General features: G+C 38.6%; 1 protein-coding gene across 1 annotated transcript in view; it reads left to right on the top strand.

Annotated features, from left to right (window-relative positions):
• The window catches only part of HMCN1 (hemicentin 1), a 427,446-nt gene that overhangs the window by 242,501 nt on the left and 166,508 nt on the right, over positions 1-18,437 (top strand). The window contains exons 26-35 of the mRNA XM_036272178.1: positions 1,207-1,401; positions 2,857-2,987; positions 3,149-3,296; positions 5,470-5,596; positions 8,072-8,226; positions 11,931-12,209; positions 13,431-13,712; positions 14,392-14,500; positions 15,641-15,810; positions 17,219-17,373. Coding sequence (XP_036128071.1) covers positions 1,207-1,401; positions 2,857-2,987; positions 3,149-3,296; positions 5,470-5,596; positions 8,072-8,226; positions 11,931-12,209; positions 13,431-13,712; positions 14,392-14,500; positions 15,641-15,810; positions 17,219-17,373 — 1,751 coding nt within the window. The remainder of the gene's footprint in view (positions 1-1,206; positions 1,402-2,856; positions 2,988-3,148; positions 3,297-5,469; positions 5,597-8,071; positions 8,227-11,930; positions 12,210-13,430; positions 13,713-14,391; positions 14,501-15,640; positions 15,811-17,218; positions 17,374-18,437) is intronic.

Below are 18,437 nucleotides of genomic sequence, written 5' to 3'. Positions count from 1 at the left end.
TACTTTTTCATTTCTTAACTCAACAAATACTCATTGAGACGTCTGGTTAAAATCCATGAAGGAATGAGTGGGATGGAAAGAAATGAGGGAATGATGATATCGCTTCTTCCCTTTACATCACAGACAACTGCAACCCATCTGTTTTACTTTCTTTTCCTCATCAGTCATTGTTTTATTATCAGCACCATAAAACGTGGGGTTTTTTTGTTTTATTTTTCTCATAAATATAACTTTCATAGTCACTTTTATAATGCCTTAACTCAATTTGAGTTTAACCTTAATGACACGTTATATATATTTCCTGCCGTTCTTTTGGACTTGTCTTTGATTATATGACCATTCTTTAATATTTTCATTGTGTTTAATATAGGATTATTAACACTGTGTTATGTAATCATTAATTTTATTAAATGTGCTTTCTGCCTTTATAGGGATTAAGTAAATTTTGAAGTACTTAAACAATAATGCCTGGCACATTGCTTGCTAAGTAAACATACTCCTAGCACAGTACAAAGTTAATGTTTATTTCCAGGATGTCCTTTGGCTGGCTCTATTATGCCCATTAAGATGGTTTCATCACTTTCACTCACAAGCTCATCACACTGCTTACTGCTTTCTCAACTCTCTTTTCAGAAAAAAAGTCAAGATTTATTCTATTTTCCTAGGTTTAATAATATGAGATCTGCAGAAGATGAGTGGATAGCAGAAGTTTCTCATCTCCTCTCTACTAGGCCAACTGAAACTATGAATTATAAAGCGTCATTTCATTACATCACTGATCTCTCTATTTGGCTGGGCAGTCTTCATGTTTATGCCTGTGACAGTATCACATTTTCGCTCTTCCTTGATTTTCATCCCCAAACTCCGCATATAGCTAGCCTGTTGGGTTAAGTTTTTCTCATGAAGCACCATGAACTCATGTAAGAAAATGCTTACTATCATCTGAATGTCTGGATAAAAATAACTTGGATCAAACTCTGCACTAGAGATCATAGGTCTCTTAAGACTAATCAGGAATTAGAGGTGTTAAACACTATAGTCTCTTCAGAATTTCATGCCAGCAGAAATATCTTGAAAATAACGTAGTACATTATGGTACAAGTTATAGTTATAATAAAAGTTTTATTTCTCCTTGGTATACTTGATATTTAATAGTGATTTCTAATTTTGCTGTAAAATATCACAAGGCTTTCATTCCTGTTTTAGGTACCCCCAAACCAACCATCAAATGGTTACGGAATGGGAGAGAGCTGACCGGCAGACAGCCCGGGATTTCTGTCTTGGAAGATGGCACGTTGTTGGTCATTGCTTCTGTCACACCGTATGACAACGGGGAGTACATCTGTGTGGCAGTCAATGAAGCTGGGACCACAGAAAAAAAATATAACCTCAAAGTCCATGGTAAATACAGATAAAAATGCTAAAATCACACAATTAAATATGTGATATTTTTAAATTATATGTTATTCTCTTAGTGTAGTAGTATTTAATATTAATGTGAATAGAAAGAAGTGTTATCGAACAAAACTGGTGTTCTGATTGCATCTATTGATTGCTTGATTTGATTATAATTTCATAAAAAGATTTTTTTATTGATTTTTGGAAGAAGGTGGGGAGAGAAACATCAGTGGGAGAGCAAACACCAATCAGCTGCCTCCTGCACGCCCCTACTGGGGATCAAGCCCAGAACCCAGGCATGTGCCCTGAACGGGAATCAAACCCAAAAACTTTTGGTGCAAGGTGTGAAACCCAACCAACTGAGCCACACCAGCCAGAGCTTCATGTAATTTTTTATTGTGACTTTATTATTTTTCAATTGAGTTTATTGGGGTGACATTGGTTAATAAAATCGTATAGATTTCAGGTGTACGATTCTGTAATACATCATCTGTGTATCGTATTGCGTGTTCACCACCGCAAGTCAGGTCTCCTTCCATCACCATTTATCCCCCTTTACCCTCTTCTACCTCCCCCACCCCCTTCCCTCTGGTAATCACCATGCTGTTATCTGTGTCTATAAGTTGCTTTTATTTTGCTTAATCCCTTTACCTATATCATTCTAAATTCAAATGGTGGAAAACTCAAAAGTTCCATGACCCTGAGCTGAGCACCTGTTAATCCTCCCTAGGACCAAAGAAAGTTATTAGCTTTATATGTGCTTGTGTGCGTGTATCTTTCCAGAGATATTTATACATAGGCAAATAAACGTGAATATACATTTTATCTTCATTTTATATCCATTATCTCCATCTTGTCCGTATCACTAAAAAATCTATTTTGGGGATTATTCGATATTGCTAACCCTTGTCTATACCTACAGAGTAACCCACTTTATGGTTGTGCCATTATTTGCTTAACTCTCCTCTATTAATAATAATGATAAACATTGAAGTTATTACCAGTTTTTTGCTGTCATAAGTAACACTTCAAGAAAATCTTGTACTTTTGTCATTTTGTCAAAGCTGGGTACCTTTTTAAATGTGGTTGCTATTGGCTTCCATAGACCCAGGGCAATATTCACTTCTGTCAGAAATAGTGAGGCCCATGTGACTTAGAAAAGACCTTATAATTGGTATTTTAAGTGATACGTAGAATAAGTAGGTTCTTCCTTACATTTATCCTAAAGTGTATCCTCTGTTCAAAACTCTGAAATAATAAAGTAAAAATTCAATAAGGATTACTTATAAATATATCAGTCAAGCCTTTTCCTTTTCTGTTGAGGCGGGTGCTTGAATATGACCCGTCCATCTGACTGTCACACATCCAAGGAATTACTTTCTAAAGGCCTGTGCAAATAAAATGTATAAGTAATATTTATTATAAACTTATCTAACCATGACTCCTCTCTGTTTGCAGTTCCTCCAGTGATTAAAGATAAAGAACAAGTAACAAACGTGTCTGTGTTGGTCAACCAGCCGACTAATCTCTTCTGTGAAGTTGAAGGTTCTCCATCTCCCATCATTATGTGGTACAAAGATGCGGTCCAGGTAAATGGAGACATCCGCATACGCATACTTTCTTGCTTCTGCCTCTGAAATCGTTCAGATGTTACTTTCTTCTTAATACTGCTATACACATTTTACTTGCGCCGTTGATCATGCATTCTGAATAGGACTGGAAATAACACTGACCACTTTGGCCCCTAAAGGTGACTGAGAGCAGCACTATTCAGATTGTGAACAATGGAAAGATACTGAAGCTCTTCAAAGCCTCTCCGCAGGATGCGGGCAGATACTCCTGCAAAGCGGTGAATGTTGCAGGCACCTCGCAGAAGTCTTTTAACATCGATGTGCTAGGTAAGCAAAACATTCTTTAAAAAACACTACACATCGGATGCCTTTTTATATATATATATAGGATAGAGCTGTTTGAAAAAGTAAAGAGAAAAATAAATTGGTAGGGTAAATATTCAGATCACTGTCATTTTTGTCATTAATATTTGTTGGGCGGAACCACATTGTATGGACATTTTAAAGGCACTTATTATTTATGATACAGAGAAGTCTGTTGGGTATTTGGTACATCTTGTACATAACATAGTAAATCACTGCTCTTGTCGATTTCTGCAGTTAGGTGGGCAGGAGATTCTCTGGGAAATAACTACATAGGATGATGCAGAGTAAAACTCATTCATGCTGTCGACATTTCCTGAAGCCCTAGATTGTACTTGAACCGGGGATGGTAGAAAATGCACCTTCCCCTGTGTTCTGATTAATTTTTGTAACGAACTCACCTCAGCTCTAATTCTAATTAAGGGGGGAGAACTCTGAGAATGGGTAGTAGTTGTGATAAATTTGGATCTAAAACATTTTTAATGTTTTAATGGTAATCATAAATGTAGAATTTTATAATTGCAGCATGTGAAATTATATTTGCCAATTTAAGTTTACATAGTGATAAAAATGACTTCCTCTCTTTTTAATATTTTGCTCAACAGAATGGGCATATGATTTATAAGTGTGAGGTGGAAGTAGGTCTAAGAATGATGCTGCATTAAATGATAATACAGAACTGTTACAACATAAAATTAATCTTTCTCATTAGTCTTCTCAAAGCCTGAAGGACTTTGCATTTCTGGTACCAAAATTACCATTATTATAAATACAATAAACTAAGTATAGGCTATAAAGTCTAAGTCATCTTTTATGTCATTAGTCTTACTGGCACCGTTTTTCTTGACACACTCACTTGCTTTGAATCCTCTCTGTGTGCTGACTCCCACATTTTTATCTCCAGCTCAGACTTCGTCTCTTGCATGGTAAACCAAACGGTCTCAATGAATGTCTGTTCTGGTCACCTTGGGTGATCCCTATCATAGGGACCAGCACCTCCATCCATCTACTTGTTTCTGCCAGAACCTGGTACTCATTCTTCCTACCTCCCTACTTCTTTTTTTAAAATCCTCACCCAAAGATATTTTTTCCATTGATTGTTAGAGAGAGTGGAAGGGAGGAAGAAAGGGAAGGGGAGAGAGAGAGAGACATTGATGTGAGAGCAACACATTGATTGTTTACCTCCCACACTCTCCCTGACCAGAGCTGAGGACTAAACCTGCAGCCCAGGTACATGCCCTTGACTGGGAATTGAACCCATGACCCTCTAGCCACTGAGAAAGCTGGCCAGGGCACTACCTCCCTGCTTCTTAAATCTACATCCTCTTAAGTCTACTTCCTAATTCCATGTTAAGTTATTACTCCTTTATATTTCCACTGTGAAAGTATCATTTATAAGCTGAATTAATACTGTGTAATAGCCTCTTAATTACCATTCATCTAGTCTTTGCCCGGGACTCCACTCTTCATTCAATAGCTAGCATGATCTTAAAACACAAATCTGATCACACCCCTTCCCTACTGAAACCCTGTAGTGTTTGGAGATGAAACCCTCATTTCCATGACTATGAGGACCAAACACCTTCAGGTGACGTGAAGGGAGAAGATTAGAAAGTCAGGAAAGTGTACGGGAACTCAACATGCTTGATAATTCCAAGGATGAAAACTAGCATCGTCAACATTATACTCAGATCCAATTTTAGTGTAGGATCCCGGTAAAGGAGACAAGGGTAATGTATTGCAAGCAGGACTATGGTGTAATATGTTGAATTTGGACATTGTAAGATTGACATTGGTTATGTCATTCATTATTTAAGATGCATTGCAGTAGTAAGTTGTATTGCGTGAGCTTCGCTGCTCATTTATATGGTAAACTCTTTTTGTGCCTGGGTTTAATACTCCACAAAATGAGTTCTATACTGCTTATTGTCCTGTTACCAAGTCCTTCATGACTGTATTCCTATATTTGAATTTAACATTTGGTTGCATGGCTGTGATATGAAAAGGGGTTGTTCTGTACTATGTTTAACAGTACGATCTTGTTGAAATACTATAGAAATCATTGATTATCTGATCTCCTTCCCCCAACTCTTTTTGCAAAGTTACATATTTTCATTATAATGTGTCTTTGTTCAAGTCCCACCCACCATAATAGGTGCCAATTCCCCGAATGAGGTTTCCGTTGTCCTCAACCACGACGCCACCCTTGAATGCCAGGTCAAAGGCACTCCCTTCCCAGTGATCGACTGGTTCAAAGATGGCAAGTGAGTATCTTGTCTGTATTGGTTACCAGGGTCCAAGTGATAGGAAATAGGTGTGTAAAAGCATGTGGATTTTCTCCCTTATTTTTCCTCACAGAGTCTTACTGAATGAACGTGATAGGAAAACAATATTGCTTGAAAAGTGGTCTCAAAGTCTTGTAATACCTTTCATTCTTATGAATGACAAGGCTCTTTATAAATGCTTGGGATTTTACTTTAGAAACATAGAGGAACTCAAATTTATTATACACTAAAGCGTGTGCCCACAGGCTAAGAACGGAAAATGAAAAATGCAACATCTAAGTGCAGAAGTGATTTTGCTTTGATATGGAAGTGTTTGAGTTATTTAAAAAGGAAATTGGTTTATGACAGCAAGATGAATACTTAAGCGAGGTCTACACGTGGGCAAAAAGGAACAACCACAGAAGAGCAGTCAGGTGTTCACTGGACTTCAAGTTCAAGGGCTGCTGAGGTTCGCCCCCACTGATGTAACTGCATGATTTGTACTGTACGAGAGAGCTCACGTCTCATGGCGTGGTCACAATTCATGTGTTAGTGTCGTTTCTGAGAGCAGATGTCTTAAGACCTAACAAGCCAAGAGTAACCATTTGTAGTGTATGAAATAAAGGACTGTATGCAAACTTTTTAAAGATTAGCAAGCCAAACAATAGCACAGAAATGTATGGAGGGTATGAACAGGCAATTAACAACGTATTAGGTGAGTGATAAATGTGTTAAAAGATGCTCACCCTCGATTATTTGGAGAATGTAAGCAAAAATCATGCAATTTTGTTATTCACGAGTTAGATTGGCAAAAATAAAAAGTAAAATTTGAAAAATATCAAGTGTTGGCTAGAGTGTGGGAAATTAGGTCATCACGTTCTGCCGGGGAGAAGGGAACTTGGGGTGAAAGGCAGTTGCTGATCTCTGCTGACATGCTCACGTGATCTCACCAAGCTACTATACCTTCAGCATCTAGGAGCAGGCAGCGGGGTCCACAGGAGCCTGGCGATGATATTCCCTGCCCCTGGGATAGCAGACGAGTGAAAACTGCCTAAGGCACCATCAGGAAAATGGGTAGATCACTCATGCAGTCATGTTAGGAAACACTGTACAGCGATTACAAAGAGTAAGACCACACTCTGAGGACCAGAAATATCTCCATAGCTATTGTTGAGTGAAAAAGTAGATCAAGGACACAATTCCATTTCTTTGTAAAAACTTTAGATTCCTTTGGAGATGCATTTATGGGTGACAGTGTTTTTAGAAAAACATGTGGAAGAATATGAACCAAACTGATAATGGTGAGAAGACTAGAGAAAAAACTCACATTAGGGGTAATAAACCAAGGAGACCTTTTCTTATTATAATGCTTTTTTTTTTTTTTTTTTTTTTTGCTTATTTAAATTATTATGTTACTTGCATAATTAACAACCAGTAAAAGTTTTAAAGTTCCTTAAATCTGACTTACTTTATCAAGTATTCCTTTCCTTAAACAGTTAAAATGCATTAAACCACGGTACTTTATTGTCTTAGCTTTTGAGAACCTGACACAAAAGAAATAGTACCAAGAAATAGTAAAGGATGCTACCGTAGAAAATGAAATGGATTTCCATTTAGTCCTGTAGTCTGACTAGTGGCTTATATATAGCAGTGCTTCTAATTATTTATCCTGGAGCTAAGTCACTGCAACTTTTTAAAAGCTAGCTATGAGTAGTCCTAAAAGAAGATCAATGGATTTTAAAGGTATGACTCTTGGGATATCATAGACTTTAATAATCATGATGTTTCAAGTATTAAATAAAGCTGCTGCCAATTCTATAAAGTGAGCCGTTTGTAGGGGTCGGTAAATGACTCTCTATAGTAGAAAGACTTCCTCCACTGCTGTGTGTGAGATGCTTTTGTCATAAATATCTTTCAGTATTTATGATTATAAAACCATTCATATTTAATACAATATCTACTTTTAGAAAAACTGGCGTGGTCATTGTCTCTGGTAAGTAATAATCATGAATTCTATTGTGAATACTTTTCCAGATATTATAATAATAATTGGTTTAAAAATAATATTGGTTAGCCTGAAGCTCCTATACTCTTGGTTTTTCCTTTCTCAATGATGGTAGCAATGTTGGCTATGCTAACCAAAAAAAAAAACCCAGAAGAGGAAAAAGAGGAAGGGATGAATGAATGAAGCACACAGTGACCCTGCCAGGTTTCTATTAATATTATGCAACAATTTAAGTTTGAAATGAAGAAACCTTTCATCTTAAAGTGATAATGATCTCACTTTCATTCGTGAAGTGGTTTAATAATTTCATTCTTCTGCATAGGGGTACTAATCACATCATTGTATTTTTTTTGAGATTTATACTAAAAATTTCCATTTCGATTTTTAACCTCATAAGACTTAATGATTTTTGTTGTGATTAATAAAATAGGGACATAAAAATGGACTCATGAAATACAATGTTTTTCTAGGCCTTTATTTTTGGGAGATCCTAATGTTGAACTTCTGGACAGAGGACAAGTTTTGCATTTAAAGAATGCACGGAGAAGTGACAAGGGACGCTACCAGTGCACAGTGTCAAATGCAGCGGGCAAGCAAGCCAAGGATACAAAACTGACTGTCTATAGTAAGTGCGACTTGATTGTTACCGATTCTCTGTAAACATTGAAATGCAAGGTTTACTCTAATGTTAACTGTTCTTTTATTCATACTGAATATTTTGGAATGCTACTTACTTGAGAAGAAACAGTCTATCTTTATGTGTTTTAGGCTAGAATGTTGCATCTGATTTTAAGGCATTTAATCAGTAAGTATGGATTTTTTCAAGTGGTCTAGTGGTTTTTATATGATCTCACTTAAGAGATCATGTATTTCCTTATTGGTCAGTATATATGTAAATCAAATGTCTAAATCCTTAAAGGGATTTTAAAAGACCCTCTAAAAAGAGGAAAGATGTATGGCATAGAATGAAGCTGGTAATATATAAGCGACTTAGTTGTTCTATTTTCATTTCATCTGGACCTTTATCCTGACCACATAGTAATATTTTAAATGCCTTTTTTATGCTGCTATTTTCTCCCAGTTAACTCCCCCATCAGAGATATGCAGCCCCCATGTCACTAAAATTTTCAGTATCTCCTGAGGAAGGAGACCACCAAAGTCACTTTACTTTTTACTCACAGAGCCGTAGGGAAGGCATGTGAACGTCAGGTCGCAGGTGTGGAGAATTGCACAACAGAAAATAAAAGAACTCAATGGGCAGTCATGCTCCTGGGGGGTCTACTCCCGCACTACCTTCTGTGTGTCCATGGCTCGTGGCCCTCGAGGTCCTCCAGGGCCAAAGCAGTCACTCTCTATTACATTGCACGAGAAAGGCAGAAATGCACATTGTGCCTCAGTGAGGAAAAATATGGAGGAAAGAGAGGAGTGCAGAGTAAAAGAGACGGAGGGGGAAATGGCGGGGCCTGGGTGGGGGGTGGGGAGAATGTGAAAGAAGGAAGAAACCAGAAGACCCTTTAATATCCTCTGGGAGGATTGTGCAAATTCATAGCTAATAGTTCTAAGGCAAAGATTTTTAACCTGAGGTCCATGGATGAGTTTCAGAAGTCCAAGAGCCCCCAAAATGTATCCAAGTCCTTGAGTAGATAGGCACAGTGCATTTTAGTGTGGAGTTTGTTCATGACCTTTATCTGTAACAATCTTCCCCAAACAGAGGAACAGGTCTCAGAAAAAGTATATATAAATTAAATTGAAACAGGAAGTGACATTTATATGGCAAAGTTAAGTAGTAGATGGATGTTCCATTGTTCTAATGTCACCTGGAAATATTTTTTGAGTAATTTCTCTCAATTTCACAAATATAAACTTTTTAAGTACAAATGCTACTCCTTTGTAAAACATTCATGGAAGATTGGCAGTTATTTGAACCTATGTTCTTGGATTTATTAATGTATTATCCAACTGATTTGACTACCTCGCTGATTTAGAAAATGCTCATCATTTGAAGTTGGAAGTTTTCTTTGCATCAAAGTCTCACAGATATTGCTGAAATTGAAATTTGAGCTCAGAAAATATATTCACTGCTAATTTGAAGGGAATCAAGTACATGGAAATGTATAAAGCAACTGAACATACTTGTGATTTAAACAGCAGAATGACTACCACAGTATAAATTTTGCATTTAAATGCTGTTTTTGTCTACTAATTTTAGGTTGACTTTATTAAGAAAAATTATCAAGCTTATAGCTAAACAAATTTCTAGAATCTTTCAGTATTCAATAATTGTATTTGAAGACAATTCTTGTTCAGAAAAAAAAGTTAGTCTAAGTTCTGAGTTCAAAAGATTGTAATACAACTTTACCACCATTAAGGAATTAGACTATGTTGTAGGATAATTAGTTATATGCAGTTTCTACTTCTGAAAAAAAAATATGGAACTGATGATGTTTAAAGTCATAAGAGCCAATAAAACACATAATGAACCCTATTGGTTCAATAACGAATATTTTGCACAAAGTGCTTGCTAATGAATAATACAAAGAATAAAGATTGACTTATGAAACCTTATATTTTACTAAGCTTTGTAAATTCGTCTAAGCCTTTTTCTGCCCCACCCATATTTTTACTGCCATCGGTTTTAATGCATCTTAGTAGATTCCATTTCAGATTATAATGGATTAGTGTTTTTTCAACTTCTTTGAAAATAATTTTTGTTTGTAGTTTTTTCATACAGGCTATTCTTAGAGGCTCATTCTTCAGTTTCTTCAGACTTAGCACTAAGTCCTCAAATAAACAACAACAACAATAAAAAACTAAGTAATATCAGTAACACCTGTCAATTTGTCAAGGGCCATGTATATACCTCATCTGAGATTATTTGTGAGAAAAAATGTGTGTATATGAACGTTTGTCACTGTGAACTAGTTCTAAGAATCATTATCAGAAAATATTGAAGTACTCTACTCAGCAGCCAGATCTTATTGTCTAATACCCTTCTCCACTAAAACGAATCAAGGCTTCCTGGAGAGATCACTTCTAGGTCAGGTACAGGTATACACAAGGTGAGCCTGGAGCATGTAGTGGGACTAGAAAGTATGAAAGTACTAAAATAATAAAATGACATGAGCATGTCAAAGCGACACAGGAGTCAACTGAAATAGCTTCCAATGGGCAAAACTGAAACAATTTGAACAACCAAACGAATAATGTAGTATTAGATTATAACTCAAAGTATAAATTAAGTTTTCATTAGTCCATATTGATGTACATAATTGATTGCATAGATAAATAATTTGGAGAGGAAAGACAAATCTCCCATATAGAAGATTCCAAATAAATTATATAGGTATTCCCCTCTGAAGGATGTAGAACATAACTCCCTATCCCATATGTATGCGCTGGGAAGAGTGATTCTTTTCCAAAGAAAGCAACTCTACACTGGAGAAACCTGACAAAAACTGCCTTGACCAGACTGTCAAGGTTAACAGCATCAGTGACAAGTCATGCTGCAAGTACATACCCTTGATTGAGAAAGGTACTTTACCTCTGTGACCTTTCTCCCCCAAACCCATAACTCTAGTCCCACCATAAGAAAAACATTCCACAGAATATCCTGTTTTAAAATAAAAGCGTAATAAAATAATATGAAGGCACTGAACTCAGGCACAAGCCATTTGGTTTCTTTTAAATTGTTGCAGTTGTAGCACAATCCTGGAGTGACCGCTTCAGAACACGTAGCAGTGTGACCCACTTGTTTTTCCCCAGCGCCGTCCCCGTGGTGTGAGAGGCCAGGCGTGTGGTTGCTGAGTTATGGAAGATACACATGTAGCCAATTAGATGAGTAAAGTCCAGTGAATGAAGTCCTGGCAGTTCAAAAATAAAAAGTAAGAAGCAGAAGTTAAAGACTCCACAGCTATTGCCGGTAGCTGGTTCTGAAACCACTTCGATCTTTAGCATTTCTTGAGGACAGAGCATGGAGTTGTACCACATCTGACATGTTTGCTCCCTTGGCCTGATCGCAAACATATTGATATCTACTTTAAGCCGTGTGTAGCTTTGTTTGCTAAATGTAACGTTCTTAGTGCTGTAATATGATCTGTTGGACTGGAATGAACCCCTGAAACCAAAGCTGTGACTTTCTGCTTCTGCTGAAATCTGAAACCCCAAAAGAGGGTGATAAAGATGGACAAAACAGGCGATTAATTATCAGTAGATAAATCACAGGCGTCTAAATATCTTTCATTTATATTTATGTAAACATCTATAGCATTTAAGATTTTATGCAGATGCTAATGCTTAGAAAACTTGTTTCTGTTCGGAAATCCTTTGTAGTTCCACCAAGTATTAAAGGAGGGAATGTCACCACGGAAATAGCAACATTGATCAACAGCATAATAAAACTGGAGTGTGAAACCCGGGGACTTCCGGTGCCTGCTATTACATGGTATAAGGATGGCCAGCCAATCATATCCAGCTCGCAAGCCCTGTATATTGATAAAGGGCAATTTCTTCATATCCCTCGAGCCCAGGTCTCTGATTCAACAACCTATACGTGTCACGTAAGCAATGTTGCTGGAACTGCTGAAAAATCGTTCCACGTGGATGTTTATGGTAAGGAAAAACACGTGCCTTCATCACCTCTCTTTCTAGCTATATTTTCTAATATGCCAACTTCCAGTTCATTCATTAATAAAGTCCTGGTGGCCCGGCCAGTGTGGCTCAGTGGATTGAGCATGGTCCCGTGGACTGAGAGGTCCAGGTTCGATTCCTGGTCAGGGCACATGCCCAGTTATGGGCTTGATCCCCAGGAGGGGGCATGCAGGAGGCGGCCAATCAATGTTTCTCTCTCACATCGAGGTTTCTATCTCTCTCTCCCTTCCTCTCTCTCTAAAAAAATTAAACATATTGGGAAAAAAATTAATCAATTAATGATGTCCTGGTATTTTAATATGCATGGGTAGGAATTAGAGTAATTTGCCCCATGATTTGGAAATATATTTTTAAAAGCTACCATTAGCCCTGGCCTGTTTGGCACAGTGGTTAGAGTGTCGGCCTGCAGTCCAGAGAGACCCGGGTTCGGTTCCCACTAAGGGCACGTACCTCGGTTACAGTTTTTCCCCGGGCCTGGTTGGGTCGTGCGGGTGGCAGCCACTCGATGTGTCCCTTTCACGTCGATGTTTCTCTCTTTCTCTCTCCCTCCCACTCTATCTGAACAAAAAAATGGAAAAATGTCCTCGGGTGGTGGTGGGGGGGAAGCTACCATTAGGAGGAAGCAATTTATTCATTTGGCCAACCATTTTCCCGTGGCACTTGGGGCTACCAAACCATTTTGGGTTTTTTTGTTTGTTTTTTTTGTTGTTTTTTTTTTTTTATCCTCACCCGAGGATATTTTTCCATTTTTTTGTACAGATAGAGTGGGAGGGGGAGAGAGGAAGAGAGAGAGAGAGAGAGAAAAACATCGACGTGAAGGGACACATCGAGTGGCTGCCACCCGCACGACCAACCAGGGCCGGGGACAAACTGCAACCGAGGTACGTGCCCTTAGCGGGAACCGAACGGGGTCTCTCTGTACCGCAGGCCGACGCTCTAACCGCTGAGCCAAACCGGCCAGGGCCAAACCATTTGTTTTTTATGCAGAAGGTAAAGTAGTTGTTGGGACTAAGATCCTTCTCTGCTACCTGCCCTTCAGAAGCTAGGCACAGTACAGAGTATCCCAGAATATTTAGAATAGTTGTAGTTCAGCTGAACCAAGAAATTCCTTCCTCAACAGCCTAGCCGGAGGTGGACATTAGGATTCAAAGAATTGTCTGACATACTTTGTTTTCCTCGTAGTTCCTCCCGTGATTGAAGGTGACGCGGCTGTGCCTCTGAATAAGCAAGTGGTGGTTGCTCATTCACTGACGCTGGAGTGCAGGGCTGCGGGCAACCCCCCGCCAGTTCTCACTTGGCTAAAAGACGGCGTCCCCGTGAAAGCCGGTGACAACATCCGAATAGAGGCCGGCGGGAAGAAACTGGAGATCACCAGCGCCCTGGAAGGGGATCGGGGGCAGTACGTGTGTGTGGCTACCAGTGTGGCAGGAGAAAAGGAAATCAAATACGACGTTGATGTCTTAGGTAAATAAGGATGCCACTACCTGGATTCTCCGATTCATCGCCGAACCTGACTGGTTTATTAAAGCTACTTTTTGGTCATGCGGCATTAAAATGATCTTGGAGAAGGTTTCGTTTTCTGTTCAGCACCAGACAGCACGTTACTGGGTGGCGGATTTATCGCCCGAGTCCCGAGATCTAAAAACTCACAGAATCTCCCGCTGGCTTTGATAATGCTGTGTGTTTGTGAGTACGTAGGTGCGTTTCACATCCATGACAACATCTGATTGCAGTGAGTGGAAACACGGCCTTCTGTCCTGGGCACTGTGCTATTCGAAGTCGCCTTGCAACCCTGTCTCACGTCATTCTAAATCAAAGAGGCCCAATTTTTGAGGTTCCCTTCTCTTATTCTTATGAAAATAAGCAATGTAAAATATGAATCATCTTTATATTCAGATGGCATCCGTAACACCATGGTGCTAGATTAATTGAGAAAAATCTGTAGTTATGCCAAAAGTACATTCGTGACCCTGGCAAGTGTGTGTGTACGGTAAAATGTATTTGACATTTCAGATCCCCTTCATGTATCAATTACTGCGATACTTACCAGTGTTCTAAACTGCAGCTTAGTGCTGCTTCAAGGGGTGGCGTATTTTTTTGTTGTGTTTATGTTACTGCATGTTACCTCTCTGTTGTTTTCTAGTGCCACCGACTGTGGAAGGAGGAGATGAAACATCTTACTTCATAGTGATGGTTAATAACTTACTGGAGCTCGATTGTCAAGTGACAGGCTCTCCCCCACCAACAATCATGTAAGGGTTTTGGTATGTCTTCTAAATACCTCCCACTTCTTTGCGTGAGTGTTTTGGAGCTATCTTGAAAGAGGTCCTGTGTCACTAACAAGTGGTTGTATAAAATGACATTCTTTATATTCCTCTTTTTAAAAACGTACACTATATACAGGGCAACATTTACTTGATACTCACAGGGACCTTAAATCTGTTCAATTAGAGGAATTCCATTTATGCTCTTAGAAATTACATTTTCAGTTTATAGAGACAGACTATTAAGCAGTATCTGTTAACTCTTCCCGGGGCCTGAAATGTCTAATGAACAAGTAAAAAGAAATGTTCCGGACATATTAGGGAAACAGTTAACATGCATATATGGTTACCAGTTCCTTTTTCCCATTCTTTCATCCACGGAGCATTTCTTGCATACTTGTCTTTCATTTCCAAGGTGCCATAGGGTATGCAATTATGAACAGTCAACTAAGGGAATAAAATATGTTCACTTATGAATATAAAACTATATGGAAGTGGTAACTCATAAGAAATGCAACACAGAACATGATATAATTTCAGAGTTTTATTTTACAGATGTTTTAGGATTGTGTTCATTTTGCTAGTTAATATGATTTAAACATTTCAAGTGAATAATATTTAGGGGCAGGCATTTGCCTCGTTTTGTAACTTGACATTAATGGAAGAATGAAGAACTCAACACATAGGTCCTGGGTTCCAACAACATGCCAGCTTCTGTGTTAGACCAGGTTTCTTACTGGCTTTTCCCTAGTGCACAGTTTATTTTATAAAGTGAGTAAATAGGAAATAAGGCAAATGCATAATTGAGAATTTATATATGTATGTATATAAAAATCTAATATATAAAAAAATCTAGTTCCATATACATACATACACACACACACACACACACACACACACATATACACACACATGCAGGGTGGGTAAAAGTAGGTTTACAGTTGTGGGTAAGCAAAACAGAGTTTATTATTATGTTAGTATTATTAATTATTATATTGTTTTCCATACAAACAATAGTAAACCTACTTTTGCCTCACCCTGTGTATGAATACACACACACACACATATTTTCCAGGAACTTAATTATTCAAAATCTATCTCCTCACTTTCTTTGCCTTGTTTCTCTAGGTGGCTGAAGGATGGCCAGCTGATCGATGAAAGGGATGGATTCAAGACTTTACTGAATGGACGGAAACTGGTCATTGCCCAGGCCCAGGTGTCAGACACAGGCCTTTATCGGTGTGTGGCAGCCAACCCTGCTGGCAGCCACAAGAAGGAGTTTGAAGTGACTGTCCACGGTAGGCTGGAGAAGGGACAAGAGCATTACATTTAGAATTAATGTCTGCATTGTTCCCTTGTCGAGTTCAGATTTCGGCTCTGGATAAATCTTGAGTTGTGGGAAGTAATGGAAAGAAAGTGGATTTGAGTTAAATAATCATAGATTGTAAGTCACGTGGTTAACAGGGAGACCCACCCAAGGGTACCGTGTGAATGAATCTAGACAGAGGTCGAATGTTAGGCCGTGTATTCTGCATGGAATGCCAGGGTTTGAGGAATGAGACCAAACACGATGAAGAGGCAGGCGGCAAAGTCCAAGGAAAAGAAAGGGCTGTGTTCGCACCGAAGGGTTTAGCCAAAACGGGAGGGAGTGTGAATCAAGTCGTTTCCAGAAATGGGAGCTGAGGATGTTATGCCGGATCCAGGGCATACACGAAACTGGCACAACAGTGTTAAAACCATTACTGTAATGACAGCAGCGACGTTCTGCCAGGTTATTATGTCTCTCTTGGCAGCAGAGTTTGGGAAGAAGGGAGTGGAACGAGAAACTGGAGAGCCATTTGGAAGTCACTGCAGAGGTTTCTATGAATGTCAAGTTCATTTTCCCCTCTGTCTAAGTGGGCTGTGTTTTTCCTGCCTTTTCAGTGCCATGATGGAATATAGCTGTCCTGTTTCTCAGTCTCAATTCCCATTTTGGAGGGAGGGTATCGGCAGGGCCAGCTTAAATCAAGTTCCCATGCTGGGTTCAATCAGCCTTCCTGGGGGCAGAGTCAGGCACTAGAAATATGGGTACCAGAAACTCACCTGATTGAATGAGGGAGTTCTTGAGAAAGGGAGGCTCGTAGTATACTGGGAAAACACACCAAAAGGTGCAAGCCAGACAAACATGTGGATTGCAGTTGCTACAAATACATTTTACTTATTCCCTGGAGAATTTGAGATTTATAATTAAGAAATAAGTAATCACTAAAATATAAATTAAGCACATAGTAGAAAATTATTTCACTTTTTGCTTACATTTTTTTTGTTGTTGTTGTTAATCCTCACCCAAGGATATTTTTCCATTGATTTTAGATAGAGTGGAAGGAGGGAGTGAAGGGAAGAGAGAGAGAGAGAGAAACATTGATGTGAGAGAGACACAGCGATTGGTTGCATCCCACATGACCCAGACCAGACCAGGGCTGGGGATTGAACCTGCAACCCAGGTACGTGCCTTTGACTGGGAATCAACCCTGGACCCTTTGATCCTTGGGCTGATGCTCTAACTGTTGAGCCAAACCAGCCAGGGCTCGTTTACATTTTGAAAGTTTCAGATTTTTGTATATAGAGATTTAAGTGTTTGACCCCACTGATTATGGTTGTTTTGTTTCCCCTCACTCTCCTTCCCTTTCTGCCTTTCTTCCTATTTTCTTCTTCTCCTGAATCTAGTTCCACCGACAATCAAATCCTCAGGCCTGTCTGAGAGAGCCGTAGTGAAATACAAGCCCATCACCTTACAGTGCATAGCCAACGGCATTCCCAATCCCTCCCTTACATGGTTAAAAGATGGTCAGCCTGTGAACACTGCCCAAGGAAACCTCAAAGTAAGTATATTAGGGAGCCCAAGAGAGAGAGCAACATAGATCTTCCTGGAGTATCACATTCTCTCCTAATTGTAGGTTCTCCTGTTGTATGGATTTTGCAGACAATTTATTGAAACAATATGTTTTCTTTAGCATTTTTTAGAATTTAACTTAATATTTTTATTTGAAGAATAGAATTCATTAAAGACTAATAACCTTAACAATAATATCAGTTTTTACTCTATTAGTTAGTACTTTTATTATTTTGATTTATGACTGTCTTTAACTATTGAAAAACTGGTGTTTTATGGATGAAGAGTATTCATCAATCCTAAGAGTAACCCCACTATGTTCACCGTAAACTAAGATTAAGGTAAAGTCACAGCTATAGAAACCCAACTGAAATGTCTTGAAAAACACATTTTAACTAGTTTGTAAGCTGCAAGAGGGCAGAGATTCAATCTCTGTGAATACATTCACTTCTCTATCCTTTATCCTGAATATAGTCCCTGGCATATAAATGTATCTCATTTTTTGACCAGATAGATAGCTAGATAGATAGATTTCAAGCATAGATAATTTAAATAATGCATTTAAAATCCAGTTAATAGATACTGCTACTAGATTCAAATTAACTGATTAATGTGTGCAGGAACGTCGCTTTTCAAAATGAGGGATGCGCTGAGTTCTTTTCTCAGTACAAATGGTGGCTATCTGCTCATTTATTATTCCTATTCTAAATCCAATGGAACGAGTCTTACACTGTGGCTAGTGAAAGATTCAGTGTGTAGCCTTCAAACATAGTGCAGGTAGGCAACTGTTTACTGGAAAGAGACATCACATAATCATACAAAAGTATAATTGCAAAGTGGAATGAGTAATTTTCAGAGAAAATATAGAGAGGTAAGACAACAGATAATGAGAAAAGCCTTTAAGCATGAGAGTAATGTACGGAGAAAGCCTCTGAGCAGAGATCTGATGAACACATAGGAGTTAAGTGGGTGAATTAATGGAAGAGAACTGTAGGGTATGTCAGTGATGATGTACAGAGGCAAACAGCTTCAGGTAGGGAGAGGATAACACCG

Source organism: Molossus molossus, unplaced genomic scaffold (assembly GCF_014108415.1).
Source record: "Molossus molossus isolate mMolMol1 unplaced genomic scaffold, mMolMol1.p scaffold_m16_p_20, whole genome shotgun sequence".
NCBI classification, from domain to species: domain Eukaryota; kingdom Metazoa; phylum Chordata; class Mammalia; order Chiroptera; family Molossidae; genus Molossus; species Molossus molossus.
The sequence above is the reverse complement of the archived record's forward strand: the minus strand, read 5'-3'. Positions and strand labels throughout refer to the sequence as shown.